At 39.5% G+C, this 20518-nt stretch overlaps 1 protein-coding gene across 2 annotated transcripts in view; it reads right to left on the bottom strand.

Annotated features, from left to right (window-relative positions):
- LOC145338627 (receptor-type tyrosine-protein phosphatase gamma-like) overlaps positions 1-20518 on the bottom strand; it is a 693461-nt gene that overhangs the window by 373146 nt on the left and 299797 nt on the right. For both annotated transcript variants that reach the window (XM_080183016.1, XM_080183007.1), the window contains exon 3: positions 6556-6735. In XM_080183016.1, coding sequence (XP_080039142.1) covers positions 6556-6735 — 180 coding nt within the window. The remainder of the gene's footprint in view (positions 1-6555; positions 6736-20518) is intronic.

The raw sequence follows: 20518 nt of genomic DNA, 5'->3' as shown, positions 1-20518 counted from the left end.
CAAGCGGGAAACCGGTGTTAAAGCCACCAGCCTCAACATCAGTTATCTTCACTGTATTGTCAGGGAAGTAATTGAAAAATGCTGAGGGGGAAGGTCTCATGCTATTATGTTGATGTGGTGGGGTCCGCCAGCAACTGAAATACGGAGGTACCACTGGCAAAAGGTTGATCAATACATAAAATGAAAAATAACATACCTCACCACCGAACACCAACCCTCCCATGGAACAAACTCTAATGAATGCTCCCTCCCTCCCCCAGCATGTATTTCAAAGTTGGGATTCTATTACATCATTGGTGGGGGGAGATGGGGTGCAATTGTTATGGGAAATTCTGCCAGTGTTTTGGGCTTCTGGTGGGATTTTCTGTTCCCACCTCCGAATCCACCTGTTGGATATGGGAATGAAAAATCCTGCCCTCAGTTTTAATTAGTTCAATTTGCCCAATAGCTTAAAATGGCACATGTTTCAAACACAATATATGGAAATGAAAATGCCTCAAAATTACCCTTTTAATGATTCATCAAAAGTGGAAAATGATAGCACGCAAATGAATGAATTATTGATTTTAAAGGTAAAAATCCTTAATTGATAATGTAAATTTGAAATGTTGATCTTATACTATATGAAATCACAGGACTGTTATAATTACCATTTGTCTCTGAAATCACTGAACTTAGAAACTTTGCTCTTGGAAATTCTACCATTTCTGACAACGTAATTAATATATTATGAAGCACATTCAGAAAACTGAACTCTAGTAAACTTTTAAAATTTGTAAAGAGCAAGTCAATGGCACTGAAAGTTGAAACAGTCCTTAAATGCCTACCACAGTGTTGCTGAGCTTACTCCATTTATTTATTGTGGAATATGGTAGTATGGTGCTACAGACGGTGTTATATTTATCTCTGGATTATGGAATAGTTAAATGGTAATGTATCAGAGTATTCTAGTAAGTGAAAAAGTTATTGCTTCTTCCACAACTTTTGTGGTCAGTAGATGTTGTTTTCTCCTTAGGGCCTTGCAATAACTTCACTCATATTCAGTGCCATTAGCAAATACTCTGATAAAGCCTGATAAGGGAGGCAGGCAAAGGCAATAAGATGGAAGGGTGGAACAAAGGCTGGATAGGAAAGGCAAGATTACAGGGGAAGGGTGAAGAGAGTGCCTGGGCAAGGGGTGAAGGCCAATGTCAGCTGAAGGAGGTGGTGAAATCTGAGGAAGTGGGAGCAGAGTGTCTGAGAGAAAAGGGTCAGTAGCTTCAACAGTAGGATCCTGGGCTGAGAACCCAGGGTACTCAAGAGATGCTGTGGTGCACCAGTATAGTAGTATTGTCACTGGATGAATAATCCAAGAGCACAGATAATGTTCTGGGGATCTGGGTTCAAATCTTGCCATAGCTGATGGCGAAATTTAATAGAGACACAGTATGAAATAAGGAATACAACTCTTAAGGGGGTGCAGGAGCAGAGTGAACTGGGTGTGTATGTGCACAGATCATTGCAGCTGGCAGGACAGGTGAATCGAGCAGTTAGTAAAGCATATAATATTCTGGGCTTTATTAATAGGAGCACAGACTACAAGAGCAAGGAGGTTACGCTGGACATGCATAGATCACAAGTTGGACCTCAGCTGGAACATTGTGTACAATTCTGGTAGCCACACTATAGGAAGGATGTGCAAAAGAAATTTACAAGAATGAATCAAGAGATGAAAAACTTCAGTTCTGAAGATAGACTGGAGAGGTTGGGGCTGTTCTCCTTGGAAAGAAGGTGGCTCAGGGGAGATTTGATAGAGATGTTCAAAATCACAAGGAAGCTGGACAGAGAAGGCAGAGAGAAACTGTTCCTGCTCAAAAAAGGATAAAAAACGAGAGTGTAGATTTGAAGTGATTTGCCAAAGAAACCTAATAACTATGATACAATTGGAGTCAAAGATACTCACTGTGTTCTCATCTCTACTGTAAAGTCCGCACTGCTGCAGGTTTGTTCCCAGCTCATGGGTGTCATAATATTAAAATCTCAATAAGGAGTTGCCATTCACTGTTCCATTTGACCCTGGCTGCAATCAGAGGGAGGACAAAGGAAGGCAAGGAGATATGATGCCTCCAAAGTGCACAGTTGGTGCAGAGCATTCAACTTGAAAATCCAGTTCTCCATCTCCCAGGTGAATCATCATGGCTGATGATGGCTCATCGTCATGCAGTTTGGGTAAAGCAGTTGACTTGGTGTATATGGATTTTAGTAAAGTGTTTGATAAGGTTCTCCATGGTAGGCTACTGCAGAAAATATGGATGCATGGGATTGAGGGTGATTTAGCAGTTTGGATCAGGAATTGACTAGCTGATAGAAGACAGAGGGTGGTGGTTGATGGAAAATATTCAGCCTGGAGTTCAGTTACTAGCGATGTACCGCAGGGACCTGTTTTGGGGCCACTGCTGTTTATCATTTTTATAAATGACCTAGATGAGGGTGTAGAAGGATGGGTTAGTAAATTTGCAGACAACACTAAAGTCGGAGGAGTTGTAGACAGTGAGGATGGATGTTACGGTTTGCAGAGAGACATAGATAAGCTGCAGAGCTGGGCTGAGAGGTGGCAAATGGAGTTTAATGTGGAAAAGTGTGAGGTGTTTCACTTTGGAAAGAGTAACTGGATTACTGAATATAGGGCTAATGGAAGGACTTTTGGTAGTGTCGACAAGCAGAGAGATCTTGATGTACGTGTGCATAGGTCCCTGAAAGTTGGCACCCAGGTTGATAAAGTTGCTAAGAAGGTGTACGGTGTGCTAGCTTTTATTGGTTGAGGGATTGAGTTTCAGAGCCGTGAGATTATGTTGCAACTGTACAAAACTCTGGTGCGGCCGCACTTGGAGTATTGCGTACAGTTCTGGTCGCCGCATTATAAGAAAGATGTGGACAGTATTGGAAAGGGCGCAGAGGAGGTTTACCAGGACGTTGCCTGGTATGGTGGGAAAATCAATGGATAAACATTTGAGTGTATTTTAAAAATGACACCAAAATCTTTGCCCCAATGAGTTAAGTGTGGGGTGGCACCATGAAATTTGGCAAGCTCCTCGCTAATGTATAATTAATGAGCTGAAAAGCAGAAGATTGCATGTGCTTACCCGCCCTGCCGCCCAGCAAGAATCATAATGACTTTCCCACCTACCACCTCCCCCCCCCGACCATCAAACTTAATCTCCAGAATGGAAAATTCACCCCCCTCTCCCACCTTGTGTTTTACTGTAGTTTTAAAAATCACTTGTGCTTGAAGAAATGGAAGCCATGAGTTGGAGATGCTGATGTTGGACTGGGGTGGGCACAATAGGAAGGTTTATTTGGAATCTTGAGCTTGGAGTGCTGCTACTTCATTAGGTGATTCACCTGATGAAGGAGCAACGCTCTGAAAGCTCATGATTCCAAATAAACCTGTTGGACTTCAATCTGGTGTTGTGAGATTTTCTACTGAAAAAAAATGGAGCTTGGGTTTGGAAGGGGCCAAGGAAGAGTCATTTTACTGAATCATATTTAAGAATCATTCTGGCACATTTACACAGTGCTTCAGAATAACGACTTCAACTGCAACTCAAGGTGCTGCAGAATGCCATCTTGAAGAGCCAGCTTCTAAAGCACCAGATTCACAAGTAAGCAACTGACCAAAAGAAGGGGCCTCTACCTTCCACACCAGTCAGTGAAAGTCCTACATAAAAACATGATCACATCACTGGCATGTACAAAGTGGGTGGGAGAGTTTTGATTCATAGCCCATCAGAATCAAAGCATGTCAATCTGCCAACAAGTATTTATCTTGTCTTGGGGACAATTCTGCTGCTGAAAATATATGCCAGCACCACATCTTTTGATTGTGTACACTTCTTCCTTAGAAAAACACTCATACTGTCTTGTTTACTTTGACACTGACAGTAAAGCTACTAAAGTAAACAGGGTGTTAGAGTAAACATATCCATATATTTCCTTTCAGAAGAGCTCAGATGAATTACAATTCTGACTTAAAATTTGATATTTTAAGTGTATTTCAGCAATATTATGACTCATTTTCCAATACAATTTAACACTGGCTTTCTGTGGCAATTATAGCACCTTTTGTACGTCACTTTGATTTCAAAGTTCACTGTTTCAAACCAACAAAAGGTTCGCAACCAGATAAAGTTGCTGAAAATTGCTACAACTACTTGAGGTACATTTATTTTAATCTTATATATTCAAACATCTTGTCCTGAACACAACTCAATTGTTTAATGCCTGTGACATTCCTCAAAATAGATCCAAGAGAACAAAATAAAATGAAGCAAATAATGTGAAGAATAGTAAGGAAATCTGAATGTTTTCTTATATGGTTAATTCCCTGGCCTAGCTATTTCATAACTCTATTTGGTAAAGTTGTGTTTGTCATCCAAAGCACAAAAAACAAGTAACATTCCAACAAGTAGTGGGTAAATATGTAGGGATATGGGGGTGGGGCCTGGATGGGATTGTGGTCAGTGTAGACTCGATGGGCCGATTGGCCTCCTCCTGCACTGATTATGCTGCAAATGTAATCCTGATTTATTACCAGTTCAATTTTCCATTCTCCAAAGCAGCAAAGTAACCAAGGCAGAGCAACAAAGTTAAAGACAATGCATATCACCAAACAGTATCAATTCTTACCTACTGACATCACCCATGGGCAACACCAACATTTGACTGGAATATATCATTTAAGTGGAGAATATGCAATTTTAGAATAACTGTCAGCTATCCTGTGGCTGAGATATAGGAGATCATTTTCATCACCATCATTTAAGCAATGAACTTTCCATTATTGTAACTATCCAATTTTCATTTAATTCGATGCAAATGGGAAAAAAACACCAGTTGCATAAAAAAAGAGGCCAGTTTACTGCCCAAAAGGTGAAGATGAAAATTGCTCTCAATGTTCTTTTGTTTTGATGATGTGACAAAAAAGCAACAAAGCTATGCAGACAAAGTGGTCATTGGCATTGTTGATTAACTTAGATTTTGAATTCAATCAAAAATTACTAATTTATGTTCATGTATTCAAGCTTACAGATTGGGAGAAAACTCATTAAATGGAATTTTCCTTTTTCTTCCAAGTGCCAACTCAAGCAAAGAAAGCAGGGTGCAGCTCATCAGCTGCACAGTCGGCTTTTCTCATCACATCGTGCAGCATTTGGAAGAAAAGTATCTGGAGGCTTGGTCCATGCCATCATGCAAGTGGAGCAGGGCTGGAAAAAGCTGGCAATGCCAGGATTTCCAAGATCAGGATGCCCTTTATAAAGGGTGCCCCAATCTCTGGTTTAAAAGGAAGAGGAACCACACGCACATGGACATCCATGCGAGGTTCCAACCATCCGGACTGGAACCTTGTTACACCAATGGTGAGAAGGCAGGGACAATCAGACTTGAGGTCTCACCAGCGAGATTCTTCTTTTTTGACTCTAGTAAGGATTTTGCACCCACATTGCTGGTTGTGCCTGCAGCAAATGTGGGTGCAAATTCCTGGTCATTATGTCGCAATGGCTGAACCACAGATGAAGCATCATTCCAGCCAAATTTCAATTTAATCTTAGGATTTGGTGGGAGTGCTAATGATGTGACTCAAGCTGTTCAGTAGGGTATCCTGCCAGTATTTCATAATGATCTTGGGCATTGAACCTAATCAGAGAACATGTTTTCTAAGGAGTTATTATGTGTTTTTGACTACCTGTGTTCATGTGAGGTGGCCTCCTACGGGGCATATTCATCATGTGATATTATACTGGAACCTGAGTTGCAAAATCGTCAAATGTACAGGTGTCACGCAAGTCAATATTAACAGCTACTTGGTGCATGTTTTTGCTTGTGTGTTATTATATCATCATTAGGTAAATTGACCTCTGAGTTTTAACCCAAATAATCCAGCCTAACAGTGAGATAATCACCACCTGTGGACAGGGAACAGAATGAACAACCCACATAGTCTCCAGTGCAGAGAAAAAGTAGTTGTTAATCCTGTGGCACACTATTCCTTCTGTGTTATGAGAAAAGCTGTAAGTTTCAAGATTTTATGACACAGAGCTTTGCTTTGCAGTACTACTGTGAACATGAGTTGAGTGTATTGGGAAAAAGACTGAATTGTCACAATGCACATGCCTGCCATAAGCATTGCTCCCAAGTGTTTTTTGTGAGTCACTGGGGTAGGCAGTGATTGCTGCCAAGAAATCAAACTGACTTTTAAACTGCTGCAAAGGGTTCACTTACGCAAATGACATTAAAACAATGTTAATTTATGGAACACCTCCCTGAAATAATTTAGCAATGTAAATTTATGACAACATAAAGCATTAAAAATCATCAATCTATAGTATCCAGTCAAGTTTTACTTCAAGATGACATCCCTCCCATTAAATAGTTTGGGGTATGTAACATTTTGTGCTATTCCAGTTTTTTTAACTGCACTAGCTTCTTTCATGCTTGATTCCATTTACATATCCCCAGACATTCAATGGAAGTTCAAATGGCCAGAAAATCATTAACTATCTATGCGAACAAACTTACTTGTCTTTCCAGTGTTTTTCATACGTGTCCTATTAGAGGATTCAATCTCAAACCCCTCAAGATGGATTTGCTGCAAGTCATCTTTTTCATGAGTCTTCTGATCTACAATATCAATTGGGGACTGCTTGATGCCTGAGCAATTGATGTAAGATGTGGCCCAATTTTCAGGTCCATAGTTTCCTAAAGGGAAAACAGTAGGTTTAGTGCCAAATGCCATGAAATTCAGATTTAGTTTCAGTTCAAATAACCCAAAGCATGCAGTTACTGAGATTAGAAAAGTCACAGTTTAATAATTTTACCCCAATGTTTATTATTGTTGCAACATATTATCTGAAAGTTAGAACTTAACTAAGTCATGTAAAATACATTCTAAACAACAATTTTTTTTAAGATTGCAAGACACTTGACTTGTTTCTGTCACAATTGGTGCACAAATAACGGGTGGGATTTTTCCATCCTGCAGTAACAGGTTTAGAAGGTAGGATCAGGAACAAACTTACAGGTTAGAGCAAACATGCGTTCTCACTTGTAGGTGGTCTTATTGGAGGGGGATGAACAATGGTACTGCCTAACTGCCTGACAGTAACAGGCAGACACTGACAATCAATTCAAGGTCAAATGCAGGGAACAAGATCTTCCCAGCAATGAAGCAGACTCTCACTGATTGATTGCTGAGCCCAAAGGTGTCAGTGAAGTCTGCTCTACTGCCCTCATCGACCCTACAGCAATGGATGCCAGAGAGTCACAGCCATAGTCCGATGGAGGAGTTGTCCATCCACATTGATGGACTGGCAGCTGTAGCCCACAAAATTTTTTACAAAATCCATAATGATAATTTTTCAGGGGGTGCCATTATCATGAGGCACCTTCACAATCTCCTGCCTGTGTCAACAATGGTCACCTCTTCCAGTGTGACTGCCGGCAGAGATTCATTGTAGGCCTCAGATTGGGCTTGTAGCCTCAGGGATTTGTCCACCATCCTCAATTGAATGGCAGACACAGAAGTAGCTAATTAGGAAGTCACCTCCTAAAACTGAGAGGCATACTGTAGATCCACACAGGGTTGGGATCCCAAATAATGCTGATTCCTAATTAAAACCTATCAGTACCAGATTGTGCCCAATGAGTCTTCTTATGAAGTCATAAGGAACCATTTTAAATTAACTACAAAAAAAATGCTACAAGCTGCACCTCAGCATAAACCTGACAACATTATAGGTGGGATTTTCTAGCTAATCCTGACAGTGGGATCTTCTGGTTCCGCCAACAGTGATCCCCTGCCACAGGTACCCTGGTGGCAGAGGATCAGGCAATGGGAAATCCCATCGACAACAGCAGACCCAGAGGATCTTGCTGCAGGCTGTCTTCACCACTGCAAAACACGGCCTGTAGGCAGAATTTAATCTTGTCTATGGGGTTCATGTCTACTAGTTAAAGAATGAGCAAAAGCCTTGACCGCTTCTCTTGGTGAAAGCCAGATGGAATTAAGTATCCATCATGTATTTAATAGGGCCGTGTTGGACTTTCTCTGGGATTCAGGACCCCGGGACAGAAATACTGCCCCCTGAAAGTTTCCAGACCAGCAGCTCTCCACTGCCCATCAGCTTTCTACTGCCTGTCAGTGCCACCAGGAGTGATGGCTGCTGCTGGTAAAATATCAAAGGAGAGGCCTAGGATCGATAAGAAACCCAGACCCCAGTTGATTGAAGACAGATGAGATTCAGGAGCGATGGCCACCACCTAAGGTTTAAGTGACAGAAGGAAGAGTGGCTATTCTTGGGGCAGTAAGATGAGGCCCCTAAATGAGTATTGGCCACTTGAGGACCTTGATTAGTGTCCATGCAGGAAGTCTGTCCACGTACCTTCCCACATCAGACTCAATCAGGTGGAGGTGGGAAAGGGGCAGTGTCCCCACTCTGCACCATCCCACTTGACTGAATGCCGCCCTCCAAACTTGGATTTGGAAGGGTGTCAGGGCAATAGATTCCACCCTTCGAAATACAAGACGAAGACAGGCTTGCACAATGATAAACTCAAAAAAAGTTCAAGAACTAAAATTGAAAGCTGCATGCCTTTGGAATTCATTCAATAATCAAAATGCATTAACTGCAATGAGCTTTTACTTTCTGCAGAAGAAATCAAACTCAAAAGTTAGTAACAATTATCTGTAATCAAGTGCAACTGAATCGATTGTCTGAGCTTGCCATACGCTGTCTGACTACAGGAATCCAAAGATAAAAGGTGAAAAGTCACTAGCGCCCAGAAAAAAGGCAGAACTGATATCCATGGCTAGAGATAATAAATGTACCCCACAGATTAAATAATTTGAAGGATAATGTAGCTCGGATCTATCAAGCGATTTCAAAATTAAAGTAAAATTTAGGATGATTAAAAAGCATGCGTCTTAAAACACTTAAAGGATCAAGATTAATTTATTCAACATTGGTCAGAAAATGGCTTCTGGTATCAAGACCATGAAACCGCCCATATCATCTTGTATGATAATTTACTTTCAGGAACACACTTCTCCAGTGCTTCTGCTTTTGACAAGTACCCGATGTTTCCATGGAAACAATTAAAGCAAGACGAGGCGATTCAAGATTTCAGATCTGAAAACAGGCAACTAAATAAACAAGGTGTGTTTAAATTTAGTGTTAAAATCTGGTATTTAAAATAAATGTATACACCTAGTTTTGATATTTTGCAGCTGCCATTATCCATTTCCAAACAGAACTGAGACAGAAACAATGTAATTGTGTCTGATACATCCCTACACCTCTAACTTTTCATTCTGCAGAAGGTCACAAAGGTCTGATGTTCACTGTTTCGCAATGCCATGCCCAACTCCTACTCATGCTGGTTTACAGACGATAAATGGTTGGAGACAAATGCATACATACTGGAAAAAGCAGCATACATTTCAATGTTCAAAAAATCAATCTTAATTCTAAAACTTAGGAAAAGGTTTTTTTTCAAATATTATATATTAGAACATATTTATTTTTCAAAATTAAATTCTAAACACTAAAAGCAAGCTCTGATCAACCATTTTAAAATGGAGGAAAGACAAATCATTTCAAAGACTGAATTCCAGCTTCCTGATAAATTCAAGATTCTGGAGAATTACAAATGACTCCTAAAATACTGTCTTTATTAATCAAATTGGTTAATATGTTTTTGATCAAGAATGTTGAAAGCGTAACAACATTCACGGAATGCCGAGAAAGGTTGTTTCTACGTAGCACATTTATAACGAACAGGTGGAAACACTTTGTTTCAGTCAATTGTAAACACAGAGGGCAAGTGGCTCATTTTTTCACTCAACTTATGTTGACAGGTTTTGATGTTAAACAGGTTTAACAGGTGCATGATAGTTGGGAACAGGCAAGTGTTTCTTTTTAATCCTCTACAGCAAGCAGAAAATCTGCAAAGCAAGTAAAATTAAGATCAAAACAACATAGATGGAAATATATTTATGGAACATAAGAAATAGGAGCAGAAGTAGGCCATTTGGACCCTCAAATCTGCTGCACCATCTAACTTTAATATATGATCTTGCCTCTGCTGCTTTCTGTGGAAGAGAATTCCAAACACCAGTGACCTTCAGAAGATTTTCCTCCTATCTCCATCTTAATGGTTGATCCTTTATTTTGAAACTGTGCCCCTAGTTCTAGATTCCCCCATGAAGAAATATTGGCTGGGATTTTCCAGCTCTGCCATGATAGGATCCACTGTGGAGGGGTGCAAGTGGGACAGGCAAACATTCATTGACTTTCAATGGGAACAGACAATTCCAACCATTCTCTGAGAAACTACCAGTAAAGCCCCCTCAGAATCTTTTTCAAAAGAACAATTCTCATTCTTCTAAACTCCAATGAGTATGGGCCTAAACTGTTCAGTCTTTCCACATGAGCCAATCCCTTCATCCCGGGAATCGGAAAAGTGAAGATTATTGGAATCTGTTTGAAAGTAATATTAAGGTGACCAAAACTGTACACAGTACTCTGGGTATGGTCTCACCAATGCCGTGTACGGTTGTGGCAAGATTTCTCCACTTTTGTTCTCCTTCCGCCTTGTAATAATGGTCAATGTTTTATATGCTTTCCTAATTACTTGCTGTACCTGCATGTTGTGTAATGTTCCAGTATACTGTGAACTTCCAGTCAAGACTTTAAATTTTTGAACACAGACCATTAAAACTGCCAATGAAGCCCATGTAACCTTTGGCATTTCAAATTCCAGATAGTCCTAAGTCTGAAACAAATATCGAATTAAATATGAACATTCAGAGTCATCTAGGGAATTAACACATTCTTTTGTTTGAGGATTGTCCATCAACACATTATCACTTTTTGTAAAAAGGGCTTTGAACTTGTAACGATTACACGGTAAAGAAGCCAACTTGATTTCGGCTTTGAAAGTTCTGCAGAGTTTCACCAGAAAGCCACAAGTCAATGTGGCAATGTAACAATCAACAATACTTTGAGAATAGGAGAAGGGTTCCCCCTAAACTGCTTCAGCTTCAAGTTCTCCTGAGAACCAACATGCTGGAAAATTCAACAACAAGAAGCCTCACAGTTACTAAGAATGTTCTGCCTTACAGGGCATTTATTTCAACTAAAACACCAGCTCATCTAAGAAACTATGGACCGGTCACGAAATAGACAGAAACAGACAGTCATCAATTGTAATTTTTTTTTACTCTCATCAGTACCTAATCTAGTCTTGTGTGGGGGGTATGTGAGTCAACTGAGTAAGTTTGGATGTTTAAAACATCCAAGGCACGTATGATAATAAATAACCTTTCCTTAAAAAAAACTGCTGCCAGTATTACTTAAATTGCGACAATCACTCTGAGGGTAATAAAACACACACCTTTTACAGACAAACATATTGACCATAGGCAATAAGAAGGAACATATAAATTATGTATGTGACACATACTGACCATGTGCTTCATGTAGCAGTCCCTCTATGCTCCAGTGTTTATCTCTCTCCTTTTAAACAATATACTGCTTTTCTGTTCTTCCTACCAAATTTGTCAGTTTCATATTTTCTAACGTTCTATCCGCTAATTTTTTGTCCTTCACTTAAGCTATCAAATCTTTTTGCAAACTCTTTGGCCATCTTTTGGTCCCACTGATGGTGCGCCCTGGATTCCCAGCAGTGAGGGGTGCATTCAATGAGAAACCCCGTTGACAATGGCGGGACCAGAAGATCCCGCCACCTGCCAACAGCAGGCCGAATCCGCCATGATAAAACACATTCCAATTGTGCAGAAAAAAAACACCCTTTGTATTCTCCTCACAACTTGTATTCCCACCTATTTTCATATTATCAGCAAATTTGGCTACAATAAGTTACGTCCCTTTACAAAGTCATTAGCATAGATTATAAATAATTAAAGCCCCAGGTCCCTGTGGCTCTGCACTGGTCTCAATTTGCCATCCCAAAAATGACCAATTTACACCAACTCTCTCTTTTCTGTTAATTAGCCGATCTTGGATCTACATGAGAAAAATCACCCCCTATACCATAAGCTTTGATCTTATGGAGTAACCTTTTGCATGACACCTCATCAAATGCTTTTTGGAAATCCAAATACTACCTCTACTGGTTTTTCCTTTGTCTATCTAACTCATTACATTGTCTAAGAACTCAAATGAGCTTAACACACACAATTTCACTTGCATAAAACAGTTTGACTCAGCCTGAATATATTGTAGTTTTCTCTATATCCTGTTTAATATTGGATTCTAGCATTTTACATTGGCTGGAATTTTACTGCGCCGCGCGCCATGGGAATCGGAGGAGATGAGGGCAAAACATGGAAAGGGCTATTGACTTTGGGTGGGATTTTATGGTTTGAGGCCGTAAAATCCTGCCCATGATGTCAATAAACAAGATATTTAGAGGGTATGTGAGGAAAAACCTTTTTACGGTCTGGAATGCACTGCCTGGGAGGATGATAGTGGGGAGTTACCTCACAACCTTCAAAAAGTACCTGGATGAGCACTTGGTACGTCATAACATTCAAGGCTATCAGCCAAATGCTGGTAAGTGAGATTAGGTGGAATGTCAGGTGCCTTACACCTGTGCTGTCTTGATGGTCTGAAGAGTCTCTCCTGCACTGTATGATTCTAAATAAGAATTAAGCTAGATATAAAATGTATGTCCTCAGTGCATTCATTTGCTGCAAGTCAAGAGATTTAACCTTTCAATATTTACACCTGAATTTTCATCCCAGAGTCTGCAAACTTTACTCAGGAGAAGGTTTCCTGAAAGGTCAGATTTTCCTTCCAGACAACTGGAGCCAGGCCCGACACCACTACAAAGAGATGGGAGATAACCACTGGGCTGCTACATGCCAAAGTGGGCTTGTTAAAAGGCCTGCCTCGGTTCTCTGAAGGGTTACCCCATTTGGAAACAAAGCAGTTAAGCCAGACACAGCCTTCAAACCCTCACCTCTTTTCACTACTTTTTCAAGCCTCTCATTGATAAAAGTCCATTCCACCCATTTAAATCCCTTCAATTAGTTACTCCCTTATCATAACAAACATCTGTTTTAAATAACCCCATCTTAAAGACAGCTAATTAAACTGTGAACTTCCACCATGGCCACCCCCTCCCATTATGTTAATGATAGATTGTGAAAGTAGTCAAGCAGAAATAATGCTGTAATAATAGCACTCAAGCTCCTGTCAATAAACATCTAGTGAAATTGCAAGCACCCATTGTTCTTTCCCAATTACAGGTTGGCCATTTTTTTCTCCCAATTTAAATTTCACGAGATTTCTATCATCCTCCAACATAATGTCAGAAATGGGGGTGTTTTCTGATGACGACAAAATGTTCAGTATCATTCACAGCTTCTCAGGTACTGAAGCAGTTCATGTCCATATGAGCAAGACCTGAACAATATTCAGGCTTGGACAAATATGAGACAAATAAAATTTGCTGAATCCCTAACTATCAACATCCTGCGGGCTTACCGTTGATCAAAAACTGAATGGGATCAGACGTTTAAATAATGTGTGCGCAAGAGCAGTTAGAGGTTGGGAAGTCTGCAGAGAGTGACTTACCTCCTGATTCACCAAAGCCTGTCCATTATCAACAAAGCTCAAGTCAAGGATGTGATGGAATACTTGCCATTTGCTGGATGAGTATAGCTTCAACAACACTCACAAAGCTTGATACCATCCAGGACAAACTAGCCCACTTAATTGACACCCATCTAACCACTTTAAATAGTTACTCCCTCCACTACTGATATACAAAAGCAGCTGTATGTACTGTCTACAAGATATACTGCAGCAACTCACCAAGGCTCCTTAACAGCATTTTCCAAACCACACACCACCTAGATGGACATTGGCAGCAGATGCATGGGAATATCACCACTTGCAAATCCTCTCCCCCTCCTCCCCTCCAAGCCATCTTGTCTTAGAACTATATCACTATTCCTTCATCGTTGCTGGACCATCATGGAATTTCCTCCCTATTACCTCTGCTGATGTACCCAAATTACAAGTTCAAGGCAGCAGCTCACCACTACCTTGAAGAACAATTAGGGAAGAGCAATAAATTCTGGTAGAATCAGCGATGCCCACATCCCATGAATGAATAAGCTAAAATTGAAAAGATTTGATAGCTTAACACTTCCACAGAGTTTATCCACTTTCTATGCTTATTTATGGCACATTCATGTCTACTCTTAATCCAAAACGAGACCTCTCCCAAAACTACTTGGCCTCTCCAAAAGGGTACTTTACCTCTTCAAAAAAATCCAGTAGATTCAGATCTTTACTTAAAATATGTGAAACCCATGAGTTGCGTTTCTGAAACACTGGTGACCAAATTTACTTCTGCTTGAAGGCAGCTACGAACATGAGCTGCAAATGGGCAAAATACATCTTGCCTCCTCTCTGCACTCCTCCACCACCACAATGGAAATGGTAGATGCCAGGTTTAGGGGTAGCACTTCTGGTTTCTGGGCAACAGTGTCAGTTTGACATAGAACAATAAAATCCCCACAGTGCAGAAGGAGGCCATTCGGCCAATTGAGTCTGCACTGACAGGCCTGCTGAACTGATTTAATTCCACACTTTGATCATGATCATCTGTGGGCACTGAGGGACAATTTACCGTGACCAATCCACCTAACCTGTGGGAGGAAACCGGAGCACCAGAGAAAACCCATGCAGACAAGGGGAGAAGCTGCAACCTCCACACAGACAGTGACCCAAGGCCGGAATTAAACCAGGGTCTGTGGCACTATGAGACAGCAGTGCTAACCACTGTGCCGCCACTCCCCTTCTATTTTCACAAAAATTTAGCCCTTGGTGTATTAATTGGATTACATAAGGTAATCTCCCATAATTGGTAAGAATGCTGTTGGCAATATGTAATTATACACTAAATGATCATTGATAAATAGACAACTGTGAAAATGACTCCAGTTAAAATTTACACTCTCTGTGAACTTTGGCATATGCATATTGCTATAAAGGTGGAACATTTTAGGGGCAAAATCCCACTTTCCCATCAAAACAGTCTTTACATGCAAAAAGATAAGAACAAAAAAGCAAATGGAAAACAGTTATTTCCTTAGTAATCCCACTGTAATTAATGTGTCTTAGGTTCTCCTAACACTTAATTAATAAATGTAGAAGTTCATGAGGCCTTGCATGCTGTGCGAAGATGCTAGATATATTATTCAAATTATTGTCCAGTACATTTCTGCAATTCAGATGCAAAAGAATACTTCTAACCAAGCATCTGGGGAAAATATACAGCATAAAACAAACTTCTGTTAACTTCTCGCTCCTGCACAGTACACTGAGAATTAAATTAATTACAAATCTGAACAGGCGAGCACTATGCTCAATATAATCTGACCAGTTTTTTTTCAGTCACATTAACATTTCCCATCTCAAGTTGTTTCATAGCCTACAGGTTTCCTGATCCCAAGAGCATTTTCTTCTCATGAAATGTTTAGGAAGTCTACCTGGAGAGGACAACATTTCTGCTCCTGATTCTTCATTAAGTCCAAACAGTGGAAAGTGGCAAGTGTTACACACTGCGAAAATGCAATCATGAACAATGCCCTGTGGGATTCATTTAACTACTATTTGCGATCAGCAAATTTAATGCACCAAGCCTACATTTTCCTTTTCACATGTATTCTGGTGCAATTTTGATTGAAACTAATCTTGCACTGTAGATTTAAAACTAATTTCTCTGTTGAACCACCTGATGATTCAGCTATCTTGCTGATACTAAATCTTTCATAATTAATAACAAAAAATGAAACATTTCCTTCCACATTGGAATGCTGGTTGCAAAACATGAAATTCTAAAATCACAGTAAACTCTTTTTAAAAGAAGGTGCATTACATATCATGAATCGGTTGATACTTGCTTAGATCAGAAACATACCCTCTTCTAATGCCAAAGAAACATATTTGTAATTAACAACCGAATCACATGGGTGTTTGTACGCCTCCCACAAGAGACAAACTTCAAAATGTTTGGCTCTGAGCTATGTTGCAACACTGAGGCTCTCAGTTTCTTGCTTGTGACAACATAGATGGAGAAAACCCAAATCTAGATTCAAGGAACAGAATCACGATTTCCTTCTTTTTAAAACATATGCATAATTAAAAGCCAGTAGGAAGCTGATTGCATACATAAGTTTATTCCTTAAGTGCTGTAAAACATAATTAGACACTCATATTTATGACTGAAGAATGATTGGCCAGATCTAATAGCACAAAATAAAAATATGACAGTGATAATGAAATGAGGCATCAAGGTGGCAAGTTTCACGAGTTACAAAAGAAATCAAATTCAGTATGAATTTGAAGTAACCAAATGATTAAGTTTTTAGCAAAAACCTAAATTGGGGAGGTGGGGGGAGGTTTGAGATTTGCAAGGTTGAAGTTTTTTTGACAATAGCACAAAACAGCAAATTGGCAGCCTCGTGTATGTCTTGCTTGATCTTTTTTCTCACTGTAATCAGTGGAAAACAATATCTAGTGTACACCTAGCTGCCCATTTACTATTGTCCATTTTGTGTTTTCCTAAAGGTCAGTTTCACCCCCACATAGTTTAAAATACAGAACTTCTGATTTCTTATACCACACATCACAAGCAACCTGCAGGAATAGCAATTACGGATTGTGGTCATTATCGAGAGCATTGTACGGTAGGTAAATACACGCATAAAAGTGGAGGAGAGGATAAAGAGAAGATTCATGTAGCATTCAGATTCCACAGTCTTTATTTTAACTGTATATTCTGCCTCTCCCTTTTCTAAAAATTTCAGGGTACACATTAAAATTGCGGTAGCTGTGCCAATGTTCTTCGTAATAGATCAAATTACTTGAAAAATCTTCTTCAAGGAACACTATATCCATTAGACAAAATATCAATTCAGCTACTGTTTCACCCAAATAAATCAGAATTCTGCAAGGGGAATTGTCTAAGAAGTGCCTTAAATTTCCTTAATTGTCCCTAGGATGAGGTTTAATTTGTGCCCACTAAACAATAGATTGTTACGTTGAATTCTGGAATAAGTTAAAAGTGTGAAGGATAATATAAGCAAAGTATTCTTTACCATTACCTTGCTGTAGTTCAAGCCCATCAGGCCACAGACTAACTTATTAGGAGGCTATAAATATTTCATCCCATAACTGAAAGTGTGCAAGATTCTTCGCCAAAGAGAATCTGAGAAGTTAGGATAGTAAAGGAGTTGATTGACTACAAAACGTGAGCGCTCTGAAACAGAGAGAGTGTAGTAGAGTAGTAGAGTGGGAGAAAATGATATGACGGAAGTTAAAGCTATTTGGTTCTACCAACCAGAGGCTAAAGCAATTTGTTAGTCAGAGGTCCAATTTCCTAAAAGTCAAGGAAAGTGAGGGTTCAGCCACTCATCCAGAGGCAGCTACCAATATGGAAAGCAAATCTTCACAGTAGACAATCCAAGAGGTCCAGATAGTACCTCCAAGGTTGTAATTTTTTCACTCCAGTTGCTCAAGAGATTAGCATCGTTGTCTCAGGGAAAGGTGAAGCAACCAATTCAATTTTACTTGCTTGTAAGTATGATATTACACAAGTTCTACAGCACAGAAACAAGCCTCTTCAGCCCAACTCATCCATGTTTAACCCTAAATTAATCTCAAACATTGATCTCAACTGTAAACCTGTAATTATCAGGCCAGTTAATACTGAATTATCATAATGGAACAAGAGTTTATAATCTTCACTGATGTTTGCCATTAATTGTCATTGTCATTTGTTGTTATTGGCTGTCCCTCAAAATTGAGGATGATGTCTGTCACCTTGGTGAGTCTTCAAATGACTGAGGATTCCAATTCTGGAGCCACAAGTTCTTCAGCAGTGGGACAAGTTGTTGCATGGGGGAGTAGCAATCACATCACAGGTTGCCTTCTCTTGCCTTCCTCTGCCACTCTGTCTTGCTTACAAGTTGTTGAGCTTTGAAGCGACTTGTGTCTTGATACATCAGGTATAGCCATGTTAGGCGGTCCACAGCCTGCTCCACAGTCAGTGCTGTTAATGACCACATGCTTTAGGGCAGCCTGGAGTGTATTCTTATACCTTTTCCTTTGGCTGTTCTTAGAGCATTGGCACATGGACAGCTGGCAGACAAGAACCTGCTGAGGGAGGCAGTTTCGAGGTATCCGATGCAAAGGCCTGTCCATGAAGAGTGGATTCCGCAGCAGCCGGACTCTGATGCTGATGGGACGCAGTTTCAAGAAAGATGCTGGTGTTGGTCCAGGATTCAATGCGAGCACTGCTGATGGAAGTTCTTAATGATCTTAACATGGTGTTAAATTGTATAACTAAGTTTTGTTAGAGGGCATTAAACTATATGGGGGGGGAGGGGAGGGTCAGGAATTAGGTGGGAGGAGATGTAGTAAATCAAAGTATAATAAGAAAGTATTAGAACAGAGCATGCAAGAATAAATAAATGGGACATGTAAGAAAGGTACTGCAATAATTATGGGTGACTTACGTAGATTAGGTAAATCAGATTGGTGAGGATCACTCAGAAACAGAGTACATAGAGTGTATGTGAGATAATTTCTTGGAGCTCTACATTCTATAGCCAGCCAGGGACCAGGCTGCTCTAGACCTGGAATAAGCATTGAGACAGGATTAATCAATAACTTCATGGTAAAGGAGCTTTTAGGTGACAGTAATCATAAATTATTAGCTTTACATGTTCAGTTTGAAGGGGCGAAGTGTACATCTAAATTTTCAAACTGAATTAAAAGTAATTATCATGGTATCAAAAGCAGGGCTAACTGAAGTAATCAGTAAATTAGTAGTAATCTAGTAAAATAGATTAAAAGGTAGAACAGTAGAGATGCAATGAAAGATTTTTAAGCAGATACTGAATAACTCTAAGCAAAGATTTATCTGCATTAAGCAGTTCAAGGAAGGTTTATTCACTCATTCTTGAGATGAAGGGCTTATCTCATTAAAAAGGTTGAACAGGTTGAGCCTATACCATTTGGAGTTTAAAAGAATGAGAAGTGATCTTATTACAACGTATGTGATCTTGCGGAGACTTGATATGGTGGCTACTGGGAAGATAATTCCACTTGTGAGGGAATTTAGAACTAGATGAGGGGAGCTTATTTTCTCTCATTAGTGGAATTGTCTTTGCCAGAAAGCAGCAAAGGTTGGGTCATTGAATTTTCCAGGCAGAGTCAGACAGGTTTTTGACGGGCAAGGGATCGGGTTTGATGGGCTGAATGGTCTTCCCCTCGCCATAAATTCTATGTTCCTATGGGCAATATACACCAATGTCAATTTTATTGTCAATGTCAATGAGGAGTTATGGTTTAGGTGCTCTCACAAATATTCTTATCAGAGTACCAGTCCCAATGTACTTACAATGAGTAAGAACTATTGCTATTTAGGCAAGAAGAAACACAACAGGTGTTGCGCAGCTATCTGTAAGGTCACAAAATAGTTTGCAAATTTCACATGAACTATTATATCCACTCCAAATTGAAGTTTCTATTCTGTCCAGTATACAGAATGTTTTGCAATCTGCAGTTATATTTTACACATATTAAATGCAGAACAGGTCATTTTTCCCTATTTCAGAACAGATTATTTTTGAAGAGAAGACAGAAAAAAAACTGAAGGAATTATGTGAAGGACCAAATTTCTTTCATGAATCTATTATATTTTCTATTCAAATTAAGTTATCAACTCTGCAGGTTAATCTTCCAATTTCCTACTTCGTGCAGTTTGTCGTAGTAAATTTCCAGCAACAGCAGAGAATTGAATCTCGGCACAAGAAGATTTATATTGTATTTTGCTTATGATATTAAACGGGGAGCTAAACTAAGGAAGGATAAAAGAGAACAGAAGTGTGGAGCCAGCCGATAACTAGCTGCTATAATTTTATGGAGAGAAATGTCAAGTGGTACATTTTGTGAAAGCAGGAAGTAAACAGACATATACTCTAAATAATACAACATCAATCAGATTGGAGGAACAGAGTGATGCAGATATATCAAATCGATCACAGGCTTATGCATCAGGTAACCAAATTTAATAGAAACATAAAATAAATTGATAACGAATGAGGCGATAATTGAAACATTGTAAGTTTGGACACTCCATTATGGAAGGATGTTCAAGTTGTGAAAAGGACATAATAATGATTCCAGGAAGACTTAATGAAAAAAAAATCTATAAATATTGGAGCTTTATTCACTGAAACACAAAAAAAATCCGAAGGGGAATCTAACTGGGCTTTTCTCAATTTCAATAGAATACTTAGAAATCAAACATTGAAGATACGAAACAAAAAAATGAAAATGGATGCTGTAAGTGTTTTTCATAATGCAATATTGGAACATAGAATTAGTAGTAATTGAGAGACAGACAATCGCTTAATTTAACAGGGATTTCAAAAGTT

This window comes from Carcharhinus amblyrhynchos, chromosome 3, assembly GCF_965287045.1.
Source record: "Carcharhinus amblyrhynchos chromosome 3, sCarAmb.v2.hapA, whole genome shotgun sequence".
Lineage (NCBI taxonomy): Eukaryota > Metazoa > Chordata > Chondrichthyes > Carcharhiniformes > Carcharhinidae > Carcharhinus > Carcharhinus amblyrhynchos.
Note: the sequence above shows the minus strand (reverse complement) of the source record. Positions and strands in the feature narration are given on the sequence as shown.